The 19,125-nt window shown below is 38.9% G+C and overlaps 1 protein-coding gene across 4 annotated transcripts in view; it reads right to left on the bottom strand.

Moving 5' to 3' along the window:
- atp11b (ATPase phospholipid transporting 11B) overlaps positions 1-19,125 on the bottom strand; it is a 146,963-nt gene that overhangs the window by 8,792 nt on the left and 119,046 nt on the right. For 2 of the 4 annotated variants that reach the window (XM_066708839.1, XM_066708842.1), the window contains one exon: positions 1,570-2,680. In XM_066708839.1, coding sequence (XP_066564936.1) covers positions 2,462-2,680 — 219 coding nt within the window. In that variant the 3' untranslated portion in view covers positions 1,570-2,461. Of the gene's footprint in view, positions 1-1,569; positions 2,681-12,784; positions 12,911-13,816; positions 13,903-19,125 lie in introns of those variants that run through there. The other 2 variants (XM_066708841.1, XM_066708840.1) reach the window with 2 other exon arrangements.

Raw genomic sequence — 19,125 nt, 5'->3', positions numbered from 1 at the left:
AGAACCAACTTCCCTCAGCCAGGGCATTGAAAATGGGTCGTGGATGGGTATTCCAGCATGACAATGACCCAAAACACACAGCCAAGGCAACAAAGGAGTGGCTCAAGAAGAAACACATTAAGGTCCTGGAGTGGCCTAGCCAGTCTCCAGACCTTAATCCCATAGAAAATCTGTGGAGGGAGCTGAAGGTTGAGTTGCCAAACGTCAGCCTCGAAACCTTAATGACTTGGAGAGGATCTGCAAAGAGGAGTGGGACAAAATCCCTCCCGAGATGTGTGCAAACCTGGTGGCCAACTACAAGAAACGTCTGACCTCTGTGATTGCCAACAAGGGTTTTGCCACCAAGTCGAAGGGGTCAAATACTTATTTCCCTCATTAATATGCAAATCACTTTTTTGAAATGCATTTTTCTGGATTTGTTTGTTGTTATTCTGTTTCTCACTGTTAAAATACACCTACCATTAAAATTATAGACTGATCATTTCTTTGTCAGTGGGGAAACATATAAAATCATTAGGGGATCAAATACTTTTTTCCCTCACTGTATATATATATATATATATATATATAATGATATAAAATGATTTTTATATTTTTAAACAGTCCTTTTAAATTGCAAAATGTTCCTACTAGAGAAATTACAGCTGGACTCCCCCTTCTACAGGTCATATACAGAGCCCAAGCAAAGACCAAGCTACCATACATTTGTTTCAATGGAATGTTTGGTATATTTATAAGGAATGCTGAAGTTATGGATAATATATTAAATCATTTTCATTTTCTGTGTAATATTAAGTGCACAATCTCTGCAACATAATGTAAGTATTAGGTTAAAAAAAAAATCTGAAAATTTAGGCACTGGAAGAAAGAGTATTACTAGCCCAGTCCGACTGCTATTTATTTTCTACTTTTCTACTGACTACTGTTTAAAGATAATCTGAGCAAGAATACATATTCTAGTACATTTAAGGACAACCTTCCAATGAAAACTGCTTGGAAAGAGTTTTTGCAAGAAGGTTTGGCAGTATAGGAAATACTGGTTGAAAATTCCAATTAAAATGACCACTTAATCCAGGGAAAAAAGCACAAAGAAGAGAGGCAAGTAATGACAATAGTACACAACCCCTCCTAAAATGATCCAATACTGAAGAGACAAAACAGTAATTTATCAAATTTATTTGATAAATTCAGCTTAAAATATAGACGATTTAAAAATCAATTATAAAATATCCATGTATAAAAACTGTAAATTGTATTGTTCAGAACAAACAAAAGAAAATCAATATAAAGCTTCCTCAGCAGCAGGGAGAGTGTGACAGAGAGCCAGAGGTAAGGCAACCCAGCTAAAACTAAAGAAATTGAGAAGAGATTTGCCTTGAATTGAGAACAAAAAATAATATTGCCGTGTGAAAATGAAGGGCCAAGTGTGCGTTCAGTGTCTCAGGGCCAAGCCCCATTCTTCTACATTGCTGGATTCGCACCCTGGCTTCAGTGTTTAGAGCTGCTGAGCTGGGGCCTATCCCAGCCTGCCAGATACAAAGACACAAAGACAAACCCAGCTGCAGTAGAGAGTGTCCAACCGCTTCCGTTTTTATTTATGACTGTATACATACTTGACTACAAAATGAGACCTGAAATGGTGGACTAGGATGCACAAGGCAGATTTTTTTTTTTTTTTTTTTAGGAAAGAGTCAGAGGCATGCCCTTCACTCCCTCCTGCCTTGGAAATGCAACATGGTTATAGCAAACCAGAAATCCTAATCAAGAAGAACAAGCAAGCCGAGATGTACAAAAGGTTTGCATACCCAAAACTGGCTAAACGCCTTCTCTCTGGACCCACTGTAAACAGTCCAGATGTTGTTAATATTTTGTTTTGTTTAATAAAGTAACACATGGGGAAGAAAAAGATTCACAGAAAATCAATTAACACTGGATCTTGGGTACAGAATAATAATATATATTTAAATAAAAGTTTAAACCAGTTGTGGAAACAACCATTTGCAGTCATCAATATATAAAAATCAGGTCAGCCACATGAAGAAAACACAGAAACAGCCCTGCCACCTCAATAAAGCAGAGCATCCTCAGAGTTAGTGAGGCTAGCTTTCAGAAAGAAATGCCTCGCACACATGCACGCACGCACACACGCACAAACACAGAAATCCGGATTTTATAAACACAAGAAACATATGTATCTGAAAATGAAAAACTTAAAATACATTTTGGGAAAAAAGTGTACCATTTCTGATTTATTTTCTGTAAAACTAGTGCCAGCAAAATCCCATCCCCTAAACATACACATTCCTTACAGCCTTGGTGTTGAGCCATTTCATTTACTGTTATTGTTGCTTCTCTGTATTGTCCCTCCCCAGTTTCTTATCCTGGATAAAAAGTCTAAAAAAAATCTAAAAAGTTAGCAGTGTGGCCTGAGGCAGTGGGGCAGGGAGCAGGGCACTGGGTGTTACACATCTACCACTGCTGCTTCGTCGTGCTCCAGCTTGTAGGAGATTCTCCGGCAGCAGAGACTATTGAGAGAGATGCCACACCTGCTGACACATGAAGGGTCGCAGCGGCCCATCACTCGATCCACCACTCTCCCCACCGCAGCGCAGGCCGTCTCCCCATCAGAGAAGCAGCATACCGAGTCCATGCAGCTGATGCCCTGATACATTTCAGTAAGCTGTGGATGCGGAAGTGAGGAGGGGAGAGAGTCAGATGACATAAGAACAGAAGAAAATGGATTAGAATCAGTAATTTTTTTTAACCCTCTACATGCATTCACTCACACCCACACCCTCAGGTTAAACTACATGGTACAAAAGTATGTGGACAACCCTTCTAATTAGTGGATTTGGATATTTCAGCCACACCCATTGCTGACAGGTGTATAAAATCTAGCACACAGTAACAGAAATATTGACACAGAAATGTGTTTCCTTATGAGACTAGTGAAGGCTTAAAAGTGATAATAATAAAAAGAAAGAAATTTGTCAATATTTCTGTTATGTGCACATTTTAGGTATTCAACATATTGATAATGGCAAAAATGATTAAGGTTTAATTAAAAAAAATAGACAGTTCTTTGTCTTTGGTTAAATCCCTCTCACTTTGTAACTTTTACTAGTAAGTCAAATTGAGATTTTAAAAGTTGGTACATGTGAGACAGAGCCAAGAATGCTTAATTCAGACTGTAAGTTGTTTATGTACATGGGTACATTACTTTTGCTAACCTAGTATAGTAGTATATACCAATGGTTTATTGTCCTTCAGGCTAAATCATTGTGTATACCAAACAATGGTGAGTGCCATATTCTGAGTAATGTACTTAAACTAGTGCTAATCATGCTCTGAAACCAACCCATAGAGAACAAGGTGAAATCTGGATTAATGGCAAAGCACAGCCATAAACTGTCAACATAATCAAGCCCGGGTCGAAATATAGATGTCTAATTATTCTGAGCACTCATCTTACATTTCATAAAGAAAAGCATTTCATTCTAAGCAATTGTTAGGTGTATACTACGTATTCCAGTTAGTTCACTGTAATGACAGAAATGAGAAGTTCAATTCTTTAGCACACTCACAGAAAACCATTTCTTTTTAAACAGTTACTAGATAGCCAGTTTAGGCCTTCATCTTAGTTATTTCTAATAGCAAGAGTGCTTAAAATTATTAATTCAATTATATATCTTTGTTCCCCCTTTTTCTTACTGCTCTCATAAAATAACATTTTATTCAAGAAATAACAGGGTAGCCTAAATATACAACATATCTTAAAGTACAATGCATCTGAAAGCTGTGTACAGTCTCAATGTATTTGATGCTGAGGATTAATTCAACTGAAAATGGTCAAAACTGTGGACTTTTATTGAATGTTAAATTTGACAGTGTTCTCTCTTAAGGACCTGCTGTCTGGGGGCGTTGCTGCTTTGGGTGTGTCCAGTGCCATTTCAGATAAGAGAGGCTCTGCAGGACAAGCAGGACAGAGATCAGTCTCACAGACACTCTGCCTGCTCTGCATCTCAATTTCCCCTCTTCACTGCACACAGCTGAACTATATTCTGAATCTTACACAGAGCGCTCAGCTTCTGACGCTGATGGCAAGACGGGGCCTGGCTCCGAGCCTGAGGAAAGCTATGAGGTAAGTCAAACTGATTTAATTTCTATACTGTGAAATGTCAGATTGAAATTAGTTTCTGTTCTTAATGTTTGTATTGTTTATGTATTTCATGTATTTTTGTACAGTTTTGTGTTGACGAGTCCTACATCAACATGAATGCGAATTTCAATGTGAATAGCACGTGTCATGCTCTGTAATGCAAGGGAGCAATGAGGGGCTGTAGAGACACTCATAAGAGTAGCAGATTTAACACTTTTTTATGAACTACTCATTTGTTCTATTTTAATAGAATATGAAATGTAGTAGAAAGTTGTATCAGATCAGACCACTGGACAGAATCACCCCACCAAGACTGAGTTTTCATGTTTCTGCCCTTGTGTTACAAGTCACCTACAAACTGTTGACAGAGTAGATGAGGGTCTACAGCAGAGGTTCCCCATCCTGAGGTTGTGACAAAGTCAGGGTGAGTTTTGTTTAATATGTTTTTAAATTATTATTATTATTAAATTATTATTTTATATATATATTCTTTTGTAAGTAAAAATATGATTGCTTAATATGTTTTTGCATTATTATTAATATTATTATATAGAATTTGTTATTTATTTATATATATATATATATATATATATATATATATATATATATATATATGAACTTGTAATTAAATAAATAATAAATAAAGATAAAATTATGTCATATTAAATCAAAAGTATAAACCACATTAATGTACATAGTAATACAACATGATACATATGATACAAAAAAACGTCTTAGTATTTTAGGGTTTGGAGGCTAATTTGACCATGTTAAAATGGGGTAAGGTTTTGAAGCCCTGGCCTACAGAGTCATTTTAAACCCCAGCGCACAGCATTGTCTAAGCCCTGCTACCCGCTCTCAATGCCGTTGTTAGCTCTGTATTACACAAGTATCTAAAAGTTGCATGAATAGATTAATAATACCCCTGTACTACTGGTAAACCTTTAAGTTTACATCATACTTTGTGTAAGTGTTGGACTATGTTGAGGGTGAGCCTATTTGGTTCTGTGTCTGTGAAATAAGCCATTATATAAAACATAGAGTTTGTAGTGATTTTTCAGAGTTTCAGGGTTTAGCAGAATGCAGTTTTGGGTCATATAAATATGACGTTGTGCTTATTTCAGTCTGCTGTATGTGTTTCCTGAAGACTGATTGCATTTTCACTATGTAGTTTGCAGATTACTCCTAGAAGTTATATAAATAATTTTACAAAACTTAAAATTTGCAGTAAAATACCATTTGTGCTTATTATATCCTTGCAATGTGGTCCCTATTTCTGTGTTTTGTATGTGTTTCATGCTTGCAGTTGTCACCATGTATTTGTAGGTTTGAAAAATAAGGTATTTTCAAAGGAATATAAACTTAAGTGTTTCTCACTTAATTTACAATAGATACCTGATGTACTTTGTTGCCAGAATCATGTTGGTGTTGTGAACCAGAAATTAATTACAAGTATCTGTACAACATTTTTTGGAGTATCTTTTTCTACTTCTGACTATGTTCCATGTTGTAAAATGCTTGTTTGTCACAATATAAGTCACCATTGTGTGTGTGTGTGTATTTTATTAATTCTATACATTTGAGCACAAACAAATGATATTATATATACATATATTATATATTATTTTATACATGAGTACTCACAAATAGTGCTTCACTGTGTCTCTCTAAGAAAAGTGGTGTACATGTCTTTAGTGTCTATTGATAAATAAAACATAATATATATATATGTGTGTTTGCATATACACTCACCTAAAGGATTATTAGGAACACCTGTTCAATTTCTCATTAATGCAATTATCTAACCAACCAATCACATGGCAGTTGCTTCAATGCATTTAGGGGTGTGGTCCTGGTCAAGACAATCTCCTGAACTCCAAAATGAATGTCTGAATGGGAAAGAAAGGTGATTTAAGCAATTTTGAGCGTGGCATGGTTGTTGGTGCCAGACGGGCCAGTCTGAGTATTTCACAATCTGCTCAGTTACTGGGATTTTCATGCACAACCATTTCTAGGGTTTACAAAGAATGGTGTGAAAAGGGAAAAACATCCAGTATGCGGCAGTCCTGTGGGCCAAAATGCCTTGTTGATGCTAGAGTTCAGAGGAGAATGGGCCGACTGATTCAAGCTGATAGAAGAGCAACTTTGACTGCAATAACCACTCGTTACAACCGAGGTATGCAGCAAAGCATTTGTGAAGCCACAACATGTACAACCTTGAGGCGGATGGGCTACAACAACAGAAGACCCCACCGGGTACCACTCATCTCCACTACAAATAGGAAAAAGAGGCTACAATTTGCACAAGCTCACCAAAATTAGACAGTTGAAGACTGGAAAAATGTTGCCTGGTCTGATGAGTCTCGATTTCTGTTGAGACATTCAGATGGTAGAGTCAGAATTTGCCGTAAACAGAATGAGAACATGGATCCATCATGCCTTGTTACCACTGTGCAGGCTGGTGGTGGTGGTGTAATGGTGTGGGGGATGTTTTCTTGGCACACTTTAGGCCCTTAGTGCCAATTGGGCATCGTTTAAATGCCATGGCCTACCTGAGCATTGTTTCTGACCATGTCCATCCCTTTATGACCACCATGTACCCATCCTCTGATGGCTACTTCCAGCAGGATAATGCACCATGTCACAAAGGTCGAATCATTTCAAATTGGTTTCTTGAACATGACAATGAGTTCACTGTACTAAACTGGCCCCCACAGTCACCAGATCTCAACCGAATAGAGCATCTTTGGGATGTGGTGGAACGAGAGCTTCGTGCCCTGGATGTGCATCCCACAAATCTCCATCAACTGCAAGATGCTATCCTATCAATATGGGCCAACATTTCTAAAGAATGCTTTCAGCACCTTGTTGAATCAATGCCACATAGAATTAAGGCAGTTCTGAAGGCGAAAGGGGGTCAAACACAGTATTAGTATGGTGTTCCTAATAATCCTTTAGGTGAGTGTATATATATATATATATATATATATATATATACACTCACCTAAAGGATTATTAGGAACACCATACTAATACTGTGTTTGACCCCCTTTCGCCTTAAGAACTGCCTTAATTCTACGTGGCATTGATTCAACAAGGTGCTGAAAGCATTCTTTAGAAATGTTGGCCCATATTGATAGGATAGCATCTTGCAGTTGATGGAGATTTGTGGGATGCACATCCAGGGCACGAAGCTCCCGTTCCACCACATCCCAAAGATGCTCTATTGGGTTGAGATCTGGTGACTTTGGGGGCCAGTTTAGTACAGTGAACTCATTGTCATGTTCAAGAAACCAGTTTGAAATGATTCGACCTTTGTGACATGGTGCATTATCCTGCTGGAAGTAGTCATCAGAGGATGGGTACATGGTGGTCATAAAGGGATGGACATGGTCAGAAACAATGCTCAGGTAGGCCGTGGCATTTAAACGATGCCCAATTGGCACTAAGGGGCCTAAAGTGTGCCAAGAAAACATCCCCCACACCATTACACCACCACCACCAGCCTGCACAAGTGGTAACAAGGCATGATGGATCCATGTTCTCATTCTGTTTACGCCAAATTCTGACTCTACCATCTGAATGTCTCAACAGAAATCGAGACTCATCAGACCAGGCAACATTTTTCCAGTCTTCAACTGTCCAATTTTGGTGAGCTTGTGCAAATTGTAGCCTCTTTTTCCTATTTGTAGTGGAGATGAGTGGTACCTGGTGGGGTCTTCTGCTGTTGTAGCCCATCCGCCTCAAGGTTGTACGTGTTGTGGCTTCACAAATGCTTTGCTGCATACCTCGGTTGTAACGAGTGGTTATTTCAGTCAAAGTTGCTCTTCTATCAGCTTGAATCAGTCGGCCCATTCTCCTCTGACCTCTAGCATCAACAAGGCATTTTCGACCCCCACAGGACTGCCGCATACTGGATGTTTTTCCCTTTTCACACCATTCTTTGTAAACCCTAGAAATGGTTGTGCGTGAAAATCCCAGTAACTGAGCAGATTGTGAAATACTCAGACCGGCCTGTCTGGCACCAACAACCATGCCACGCTCAAAATTGCTTAAATCACCTTTCTTTCCCATTCAGACATTCAGTTTGGAGTTCAGGAGATTGTCTTGACCAGGACCACACCCCGAAATGCATTGAAGCAACTGCCATGTGATTGGTTGGTTAGATAATTGCATTATTGAGAAATTGAACAGGTGTTCCTAATAATCCTTTAGGTGAGTGTGTATATATATATATATATATATATATATATATATATATATATATATATATATATATTTAAAACTTTTCGTATTCTATTTTTATTTACTAAAACAGTATCATAAAACAATATAACCTAATATATATGTATTTAAAACTTCCTATTTTTTAAATGTACTAAAACAATATCATAAAACAATATAACCTTAAAAACATAGTTTATGCTATTAAACATTACACCTCCAACACCAGCAGGGTGAGGTGCCCTTGGACACTCACCATGATGGATGTCACCCTAACAAAATGGCTAACATCTTACCAGATGACCTATTTCCTTACAAATGGCTGATATCAGCCAAGATGGCTGACATCCAAAATGGCCGATATCATCCAAGATGGCTGACAGGTAGGGTCAAAGAATAACCCAGGGAGAAGTTCCGGTTCAAAGGTGGGGGTAACCGGAAGGTGAGGTGGGCCTTCCGGTCTATGGTATGTAGGGAGGGCGGGACTTCCGGCTGTCAAAATAGTAAGTGATGCCGCCATCTTCACTACTCGCATGGGAGTAGGCAGCAAGCTAATAAGGGACCCTGCCCCGAGGTGTACCGCTAGTGGGCCTTGTGAACACAACTCCAGACAGGAGCCACAGGAGCCACAGGGGCCCTCTGGGGCCACACCTGTGCTGCCCAGAAGCGAGGACCGAAGTCACGCTCTTAATGGGAACTGTCTACAACCAGCATGTACAAAGCGGCGTTACATAGGCAACTCTTATTCCCTCCGCTTGCAAGGCTGGCTGCTCCACTAGCGCAGCTAGGAGTGAAGCTGTAAATCTACTTGCACAATATACATCGCAGGGCAATAGAGCAACTCTTAGAGGCAGACCCACTGAAATCCAACAAAATACACAGCTGGCTAGTCAGAACTAGAGTGACCAGGCTGAACACAACAGTATATACAGTGTAGCAGCAGGAACATTCATGGACCACCAGGAGAAGGGGGAACGGTGGGAATGCGTATAGGAGACAGCACGGCCACGTGTGAGCTAGTACGTCGATCCCTAGGGTTCCTGAGCGGTCTCGGACAGAGAACCATAGTGGACAGTGGTTGGCTCTGCTGTATTGGCTCTAGAGTTGTTGTATCACAAGCGCCAACGTCGCGAGCATGGAAATGCACCTGCTGAGTTGGCATCAGGTAGCTCTTCTCTCGATTGACCCGAAGGCTTCAGAGAGACGTCCGAGAATCAGGTTTGCAAGGAGGCTAACACGATGTACATGCACTTGGAGAAAGTGCAAGGGGCTAGCGACAGGCCGAAGGGGAGAACAGAAAACTCGAATGCTTGCCGGGCTTGATGGCCTGGGATATGGTAAGGGATAATAAAGGGAGCAGAAACCAGGCTTGGGAGGTGCAGGGCGAATGGGAACAGAGGGTGGAAGCACGAGTGCACAAGGGTGTACGGAATGTAAACAGACTGATGAATGCTGAGAGCAGGGAGAAGGCAGGGAATTAGCGGCCCCTATTGAGTATAGAGGGGGAGTGCTAGGGGACCATGACATCGGGTTCCTACGAAAGTGTTTGGTGGGCAGTGCTTCGGACTTGAATGATTACCCAGTCCTCATTCCAGAGAGATTACTGCATTACGGTATGCAAACACAGGGTTTCCGTGGCTCAGGGATTATAAGGGAAGAGGGAATCACAGTAGACTGAGCTCATATCCTCTCAGGATTCCCCCGTAATTTAGACTTATAATAAAGGATGAAGGAAATTACCACAAAAAGGACACATAACCACTGCAGACTGTTATAAAGATTTCATAGGAACTTCACAAAATAAACTATCAATAATATAGTGATTATATGGGAAGCCAAGTGTAAGGCATTCTTTGAGCAGACTTCTTCAAAACAAAATGTCATCTAGAGCTTTAAAGCCAGACATTTTAGTGGAAGAAGCAATTTAAAAGGATCTATCAAAGTGGATTTTGTAATGTTTCAAATTAGAAAATATCTCCAGTTTGGAAATCAATACATAAAATATTTCAAAAACAAAAACCGAAAGCTGGATGGGAATTAGAAAAATTTAAAAAAGTATTCAAAAGAACAAGACAATATTACAGAACAGCATGGGATCAGTATGTAATTTGCTTTGAGGGAGAAAGTTTTAGGCAGGTGTGAAAAAATGCTGTAAAGTAAGAATGCTTTCAAAAATAGACGTTAATAGATTATTTAACTAAATGCAAAGTGAGTGAACAGAAGACAAATCTACATCAAATCAATATTTGGTGTGACCACCCTTTGCCTTCAAAACACCATCAATTTTTCTAGGTACACTTGCACACAGTTTTTGAAGGAACTCAACAGGTAGGTTGGCCCAAACATCTTGGAGAACTAACCACATTTCTTCTGTGGATTTAGACAGCCTCAGTTGCTTCTCTCTCTTCATGTAATCCCAGACAGACTCAATGATGTTGAGATCAAGGTGTGGGGGCCATACCATCACTTCCAGGACTCCTTGTTCTTCTTATGCTGAAGATAGTTCTTAATGACTTTCGCTTTATGTTTGGGGTTGTTGTCATTCTGCAGAATAAATTTGGGGCCAATCAGATGCCTCCCTGAGGGTATTGCATGATGGATAAGTATCTGCCTGTACTTCTCAGCATTGAGGAGACCATTAAATCTTACCAAATTTGCAGAAATGCAGCCCCAAACTTGCATTTCTCCATCATGCTTCACTGTTGCCTGCAGACTCTCATTCGTGGACATCTTCCGATTGTGAAGGGAAGTAAACATGTGTCTTTCATCTGCTGCAGTAAGTTTCCTTGGCTGACCACTGCGTCTACAGTCCTCAACATTGCCCGTTTCTTTTTGCTTCTTCAAAAGAGCTTGGACAGCACATCTGGAAACCCCTGTCTGCCTTGAAATTTCTGCCTGAGCGAGACCTTGCTGATGCAGTATAACTACCTTGTGTCTTATTACTGTGCTCACTCTTGCCATGGTGTATAACTTATGACAGTAAACTGTCTTCAGCAACCTCACCTTTTTAGCTGAGTTTGGCTATTCCTCACCCAGTTTTATTCCTCCTACACAACTGTTTCTGTTTGCATTTAGTTAATTGATTAATATAATCTATTAACATGTCTATTTTTGAGAGCATTCTTACGTTATAGCATTTTTTCACAACTGCCTAAAACTTTTGCACAGTACTGTAGATCATCATCAGCCTATATTGCTGGATAAAAGTCCTCCCCAAAAGGTTTCCTCTTATTTCAAATGTATAGTTTCTCTTATTCTTATGAAATTCACTACGATAACACTTGCTGAAATGCATACAAAAAGTTCTTACAAAAGTGTATAGTCACCTTGCTATAACCTGGAAAAATAAAAATAGATCATGCAAATTAAAAATAAAATAAATACCTGACTCAACACACAACACTAAGAGCAACAAAAGATACATGGAAATTGATGCTGATATATTTCATAAACTACGGACTGAAGAATTAATGATACAGCACAGTGCCACAGGGATCACGGTATAGATATAGAAGAAACCATTCTTCAGGGCTGTCCCATTGCCTCTCTACACCAGGGCTGCGTCCCAAATCGCACACTTGCTCCCTACACCCTTCGACAAGTGTACACTTTGCGTGACGTTGTGCTTACGTCACAGAGTGTGCACTTGAGTGAGGAGGGTGTAGGGTGTAACTAAAAGCGCTTAATGGGACACACTTCAGCGCCAGCATTCAGCACCTTTGCCTTTGTCATAAAAAGTACCTACGCAGTCTTTTCTTGTATTTGTATTTAATTAAAATAGTAGTAGTAGTAATAATAATAATAAAAATAATAATAATAATAATTTTGAAATACACTGTCCATATCACCTCCTAGTTTTATAGGATACTACTTCAGTAATTAATTAAATGATAGTTTCCAAAACATGTTTTGGTTTAACTTTCTAATCGTATATTTAAATCATGATTATATAATCATTTTATTTTATCTATCTACATATCATTTCCTTGATACATAATTTAACAATTTCTAAAACTGTGTAAATAACATTACATGTATATGCACCCGCCGCTGCTATATTTTCCCAGTTGACGTGTCTCCGCCTTTAACGCAAAGAGTTCTGGGACTTCAGCGCTAAAACACTTCCGCATAAGTGTGCTCTTTTGTACACTACGCTAAAGGGAGTATTAAAGGGCACAAACGGCTCGATTAGGCTCCCTTCACTCGTTCCCTAAGGGTTTGGGACAGCCCTTAAGATGGCCACCGTAGTACATCCGCCCCGCAAGGGAAGGGAACGAGGGAACAAGTGGGCGATTTGGGACACAGCCCAGCTGTTCCCTCACTTGGCAGATCTGTGCTATAGAGGGTTGGGAGGAGAACGGCAGTCCAGTGCAGACACATAGGGTAGGGTGGGAGTACTACCTAGAGGTTGCAAGGTCTGTCCTGCTGACTGGATGAGGTAGCTAACAGTTGCCAATTGTCCTCGCCTCTGCTCCTGCTTTCAGCAAAGTCATATTCTGAGCTGACTGAATTGTTATCCTCTTCCATCTAGAAGGACAAAAAATGTGTGAGTCTCAGAGGACACTGCCTCGACATAAGGAGAGTTGCAGAAAGCTCCAAGGACAGCACAGCACCCCCTGCTGCCACCACTGGACATGTTGTTCAGGCCTCTTATTTCCATAGAAAATCTGAGACAAAATACAAGGGTTTCAGATTTTCAAAATACCGCCATTTGAACTCATGTCCATGTTACTTACAGGCGCCTTTGTTTAAATTTTAAAAAGCTTTCTGAACACTTCTTATTACATTGCAGAGTTACAGTTTCACTTGTCTTCAGGCATGTGATAAACCCCCTTCCTCTCAGTCTAGAGCACACATGCTGCTCATTTAAAATGCATAATTTACCAAATTTCAGTCAGGAAGAGGGATGGCTTAAACTCCTCCTTCCAGAAAAGGGTGCAGCTGAAAAATGATCTTTCTGATTTGCAGTAGTTGATCCGTTTCAGCTAGTCTGATAATAAAAGTATTCTTTAAGCATCTAGTTATTTAATTCCTATATATTCAATATATGCATGAAACAATACAATGCAAAACAACAGGAAAAGGAGTTGTATTGTGGGTGTGCGTCAGATACAGTATTAAGACACTACCAGTGCATCATGCAGGTAATGTCACCACCCCCACCTCCCTCCTTCCTTACATTGAAATGCACTGCACACTTCTGGCACTAATAGAGAACTGCAAACTCCTAACCATCATGCTGGGCTAAGGCCTCATGGCTGTCATGAGTAAAGGTGCAAACTGTGTTATGCTTATCCTTTCAGAGTCTACATGCCAGCAGCAGGGTTAAAGCCTGTCCAGTCTCATGCCTCTCTCCTCTCTCCTTCCCCTGAATGCTGGTTAGTTTGTCTTCCACATGCACATATCAGGTAGTAACTGGCTCTCCTACTCTACCTAATTTTCCCGAGCTGATTCTTGGCTCTGGACAATGGCTGCAGAGCGATGAAGTCGTCACCTAATGCAACTCTGTTGGAGTACATCTATGAAGCAAACAAAAGAGGGATGGAATACACAAGAGGTCAGTAGGGGAAGAGAGACACCAGAGCAGGCTTTTCCATACAAGAAAAACACAAAGACAGAGACAGTGGGGCAGAAGGATTAACTGGAAACCTGCAATGAGAGAGACTGAAGACCAGATATGTGGTTTCCACACTGCAACAATGCATACAACTGATACACTCAGTCACTGACACTGACACAAAATTGCATATGTCCCTGAAAAAAATGAATAATGCAATTAACATTAACAGATGCTTGGTGTCACTGAAATCAAACTGAATTACCAAAATCGCATGGGATGAAACAGTCAGAGTCCTCACAACCATCTAACATATTAGGATATCTCAAAAGCTGACTAGGTTAAACCAAAACACTCAGGAAAATCTAATTCAGATTGTCTCAAGGTGCATATGCACATGGTTATTCAATTGCTGACTTGAACCAGTGGTGGACCGGCCCGGGATGCTTAGGATGCTATTAGCAACCTGGCCTGTTTTTGTTTTTGTTTTTTTAAATATAATGTGTGCACGGGTGACAGGACTACACGACAGGCCTCCCATGATAAAATGGCCTGCCCTGCCCTCCACGAAAATTCAATAGAAAGGTGCTGCTAAGTGTGTTAAGTGAAGAAAGGGAAATCTATTGAGTTAGATTAGATGTCATCACAATCTCAATTATGAGGTTTACTAACGAAAACAACCCGACTCCCTGCCAACAACATAATAAGTGTACAATATTCAATGATTGAGAGTAGTCATGACTTACTGGAATTGTGATTGTTTCATAGACTTACTTTCATCTGAATAATGAAACTAATTTTTAAAATTTAAACATTATCATTATTACAAACATCTTGAATTCATTTAGAATTTACTGAACGTTGTACTGGAATTATTATTAATTGATAGATCACAGCTCTGGCAACATTAGGTTTGGTTGTCATTGTATGAAAATGAAATTTGCTGTAAATGGTGTTTTAATTATACATATCATGTACGCTAACTATAGTAATGACAAATTTAAGATGTTTCTCTTTTTACTTTATTTGTTATAGAAACCCTTTTGTCTAGGGGGAAAATACTTCAGGATGGTTTTTACTTTGGAAAAAAAAGACATGTATAGGTTATTTACTTTGAAGTATAGCAACAATCATTCAAATTTAGTATATCCTCAGGTTTTCTAAATATTTAATTGCATCTAGTCTCTGTCCCACCATGTGTAATATATTAATGAAGTTATATTCAAGAAGGCTATTGTTACACTTGAGAACAAGATTATGACACATACAAACTTAATGAAAGATGCAGTGTTAGATCCAGAGTTGGGGAGTAACGGAATACAAGTAGCGGCGTTACGTAATCAGATTACAGAATTTTGATACTTGTATTCCGGTTACAGTTACTCCTGTCAGACGAGTATTCCGATTACCGATACATTTTAAAAGAGTAAGAGATTACTGATTACTTCTAGATCATTTACATGAAAGTGTACAAAAGTGTAAGGAAATTGCGCGAATCTGAAGGGGCCCACGTGTAGTATTTGTGCAACAGTTTTTATTTACGTGTCTCTAGCCAAAGAGCGGCTGATTCGGCACCATTGTACAACAGGCAGCAGAATGGAAGCTGCTAGTCAGCATCGCAACTAGTAACACACAGCTCTACAATGTTGTGCCAACGTAAATTAAGTTTCTGCAATGTTGTGGCAACATTGTGTGTTAGCAGGGATATAACTCGTTGAAGTACAGGCAATTGTTCACTTTCAAATAAAGAAAATTGAACAAATATTAAAGTGCAAGATGTGCCTACCATGGGACAATAACGTCTGCTCTAAGGACTCAACTTCAAATCTAAAAAAAAAAAAAAAACATCTGGAGGTAAGATTTTATTTTTTAAATGTGTGCAGCCTTAATAGAATTATGCTTGACATGCGAGTACAAAATACGCATTTTAATAAAAATGATAATAAATACGATTTAATAATTAAATATTTTATAATAATCAAAATGGCAGCACAAGCATAGTATAACCAAAAACGTTATCGATAGTTTGCATTTGCAGTAATAAGTTATCCTATCCAAATTTAAGATAAATCCACGTAAATTACAAATAGTTGCTATGCATCCTAGCTGTTTCTGTGACCTAAACAATGAAAGACTTAATATAATACCAAAATAACAACATACAACATGTTAATAGTATAAAATAAAACAAATCACACAAACTGAATAAACTAGTCCTGTGGTGTGCGGTGCGGTACTCTTTAACCACGTGTGCCTTCAGGGGATCCTCACATGTCAAACCTTTAACTTTTTACAAACCGATAGATATCACTTAAAAGAAGGTAAGACGTCAAAATTGTATTAATTGCAGAAACGAGATGCATAACATTCCTCACATGTTGATACTTAAAAATACCGCCCTAATTGCATTGATTTCAAACTGTTTTCGGTGCCGGGTGATTTGAAACCGGTGATAACAATAACATGGATATCAATACATGGTGTTTAAATCCCCTTTGTTACAGCAAGTTGCTTGATCCGTGTATCTACACAGATAGAACAAAATAATCTAGTCTTTGCAAGCATTTAACGTACGTAGAATTTATAGAGAAGATACTCCTTTAAGTTTTCAAGAAAATGCGTTTCACATATCACTAATCAGCAAAAAACTGAAACCAACGCCTGCATTAAAATGACAGCGAACATGACACCTTTGAACATTTTCGCATTATTTATATGTCTGATTTGTGTCGGTTTGTACAAATTTAAAGGGTATCAAAATGTAGTTTCAAAAAGCAAAGTATAAATATGCATGAAAATCAAACTGATGCAAATTAGGGATGGCTCGATACCACTTTTTCTTTTCTGATCTGATACCGATACCTCAACCATTACATCTGCCGATACCGATCCGATATTTTTGTTAACTACTAAGCTATTAATATGCCATATGTATGGATGCAATGTGAAACAAATTCTCTATTTCCTTAAAGGAAAAAATACAAAGCCCACAACAACATGACTTATGTAATAATGCTGCTTCCTTTTATTTTGTGAAACTCTTTTAAATGAAAAAATATATATTTAAGCAGCATTTAAACATTCAGGATGAATACTGAAATATCACTGAAAGTAACTGTGCAAAATTAAAATCTCAACATTTAATTAACACTATATATAATATATATATATATATATATACACTCACCTAAAGGATTATTAGGAACACCATACTAATACTGTGTTTGACCCCCTTTCGCCTTCAGAACTGCCTTAATTCTACGTGGCATTGATTCAACAAGGTGCTGAAAGCATTCTTTAGAAATGTTGGCCCATATTGATAGGATAGCATCTTGCAGTTGATGGAGATTTGTGGCAGGGCACGAAGCTCCCGTTCCACCACATCCCAAAGATGCTCTAATGGGTTGAGATCTGGTGACTGTGGGGGCCAGTTTAGTACAGTGAACTCATTGTCATGTTCAAAAAACCAATTTGAAATGATTCTACCTTTGTGACATGGTGCATTATCCTGCTGGAAGTAGTCATCAGAGGATGGGTACATGGTGGTCATAAAGGGATGAACATGGTCAGAAACAATGCTCAGGTAGGCCGTGGCATTTAAACGATGCCCAATTGGCACTAAGGGGCCTAAAGTGTGCCAAGAAAACATCCCCCACACCATTACACCACCACCACCACCAGCCTGCACAAGTGGTAACAAGGCATGATGGATCCATGTTCTCATTCTGTTTACGCCAAATTCTGACTCTACCATCTGAATGTCTCAACAGAAATCGAGACTCATCAGACCAGGTAACATTTTTCCAGTCTTCAACTGTCCAATTTTGGTGAGCTTGTGCAAATTGTAGCCTCTTTTTCCTATTTGTAGTGGAGATGAGTGGTACCCGGTGGGGTCTTCTGCTGTTGTAGCCCATCCGCCTCAAGGTTGTACGTGTTGTGGCTTCACAAATGCTTTGCTGCATACCTCGGTTGTAACGAGTGGTTATTTCAGTCAAAGTTGCTCTTCTATCAGCTTGAATCAGTCGGCCCATTCTCCTCTGACCTCTAGCATCAACAAGGCATTTTCGACCCCCACAGAACTGCCGCATACTGGATGTTTTTCCCTTTTCACACCATTCTTTGTAAACCCTAGAAATGGTTGTGCGTGAAAATCCCAGTAACTGAGCAGATTGTGAAATACTCAGACCGGCCTGTCTGGCACCAACAACCATGCCACGCTCAAAATTGCTTAAATTACCTTTCTTTCCCATTCAGACATTCAGTTTGGAGTTCAGGAGATTGTCTTGACCAGGACCACACCCCTAAATGCATTGAAGCAACTGCCATGTGATTGGTTGGTTAGATAATTGCATTAATGAGAAATTGAACAGGTGTTCCTAATAATCCTTTAGGTGAGTGTATATAAATTCCAGTGTCATTCACTGGATTAAAAGATGACAATATAAATAACTCAAACCTCAATATATATATTTAAAAATAAAAGCATTTCCAATAAAACAAAAAAAACTTTTCAATGTAGAATGTAACTCAACTTAACATTAACGTAAATAGCATCTCCAGTGTTAGTCCTAAGTCATACATTTAAGTTTTCACTTAAATATCTTCAATTTGTTTTAATTTATTTTTCATTCAATAGCCTAATAGTTTAGCAATGTGAGCTGCACCGAAAATGCCTTAACATTAGCGTCCTTGTGGCAATGTTTTCTGGTCATAATGGCGAAATACAAAATGTATTAGCTAAACGATTTACTTTTCCAAGTTTCCAAACAACAGTCCACACACAGACTGCCGTCTGCGTTCAGAAACACACCTGTGTGCTCGAGTTCCAGTGAATACAAAATAAATGGCAATAGCTGGCTGTGTGTATGTAGCTTAATAATATTAATGTGTTTGTTGCTCCTCTTCCCTTTTCTGTAATTGCTAGTTTCGCACAAGGGTGTTTGGCTTTTAGGTGGGTTAACATATCAACTGTAGATTTTTGGTATTTTAATTGCACTGCACATATTATACACTTAAAAGTGTTTTTGTCTCTGTGAGGAAGCCACTGGTCGCGTTCTTGTAGTGCAGATTTCCGCAGATATGCACAGATCTGCAGAATTCCACTGATTGTGCTTATATGGAATTTGTCAATTCAACTATTACAATCCTAGAACACTTTGATCCAGGTAATTAAAAAGTCTGTAAT

This window comes from Amia ocellicauda, chromosome 7 (assembly GCF_036373705.1).
Source record: "Amia ocellicauda isolate fAmiCal2 chromosome 7, fAmiCal2.hap1, whole genome shotgun sequence".
NCBI classification, from domain to species: Eukaryota; Metazoa; Chordata; class Actinopteri; order Amiiformes; family Amiidae; genus Amia; species Amia ocellicauda.
Note: the sequence above shows the minus strand (reverse complement) of the source record. Positions and strands in the feature narration are given on the sequence as shown.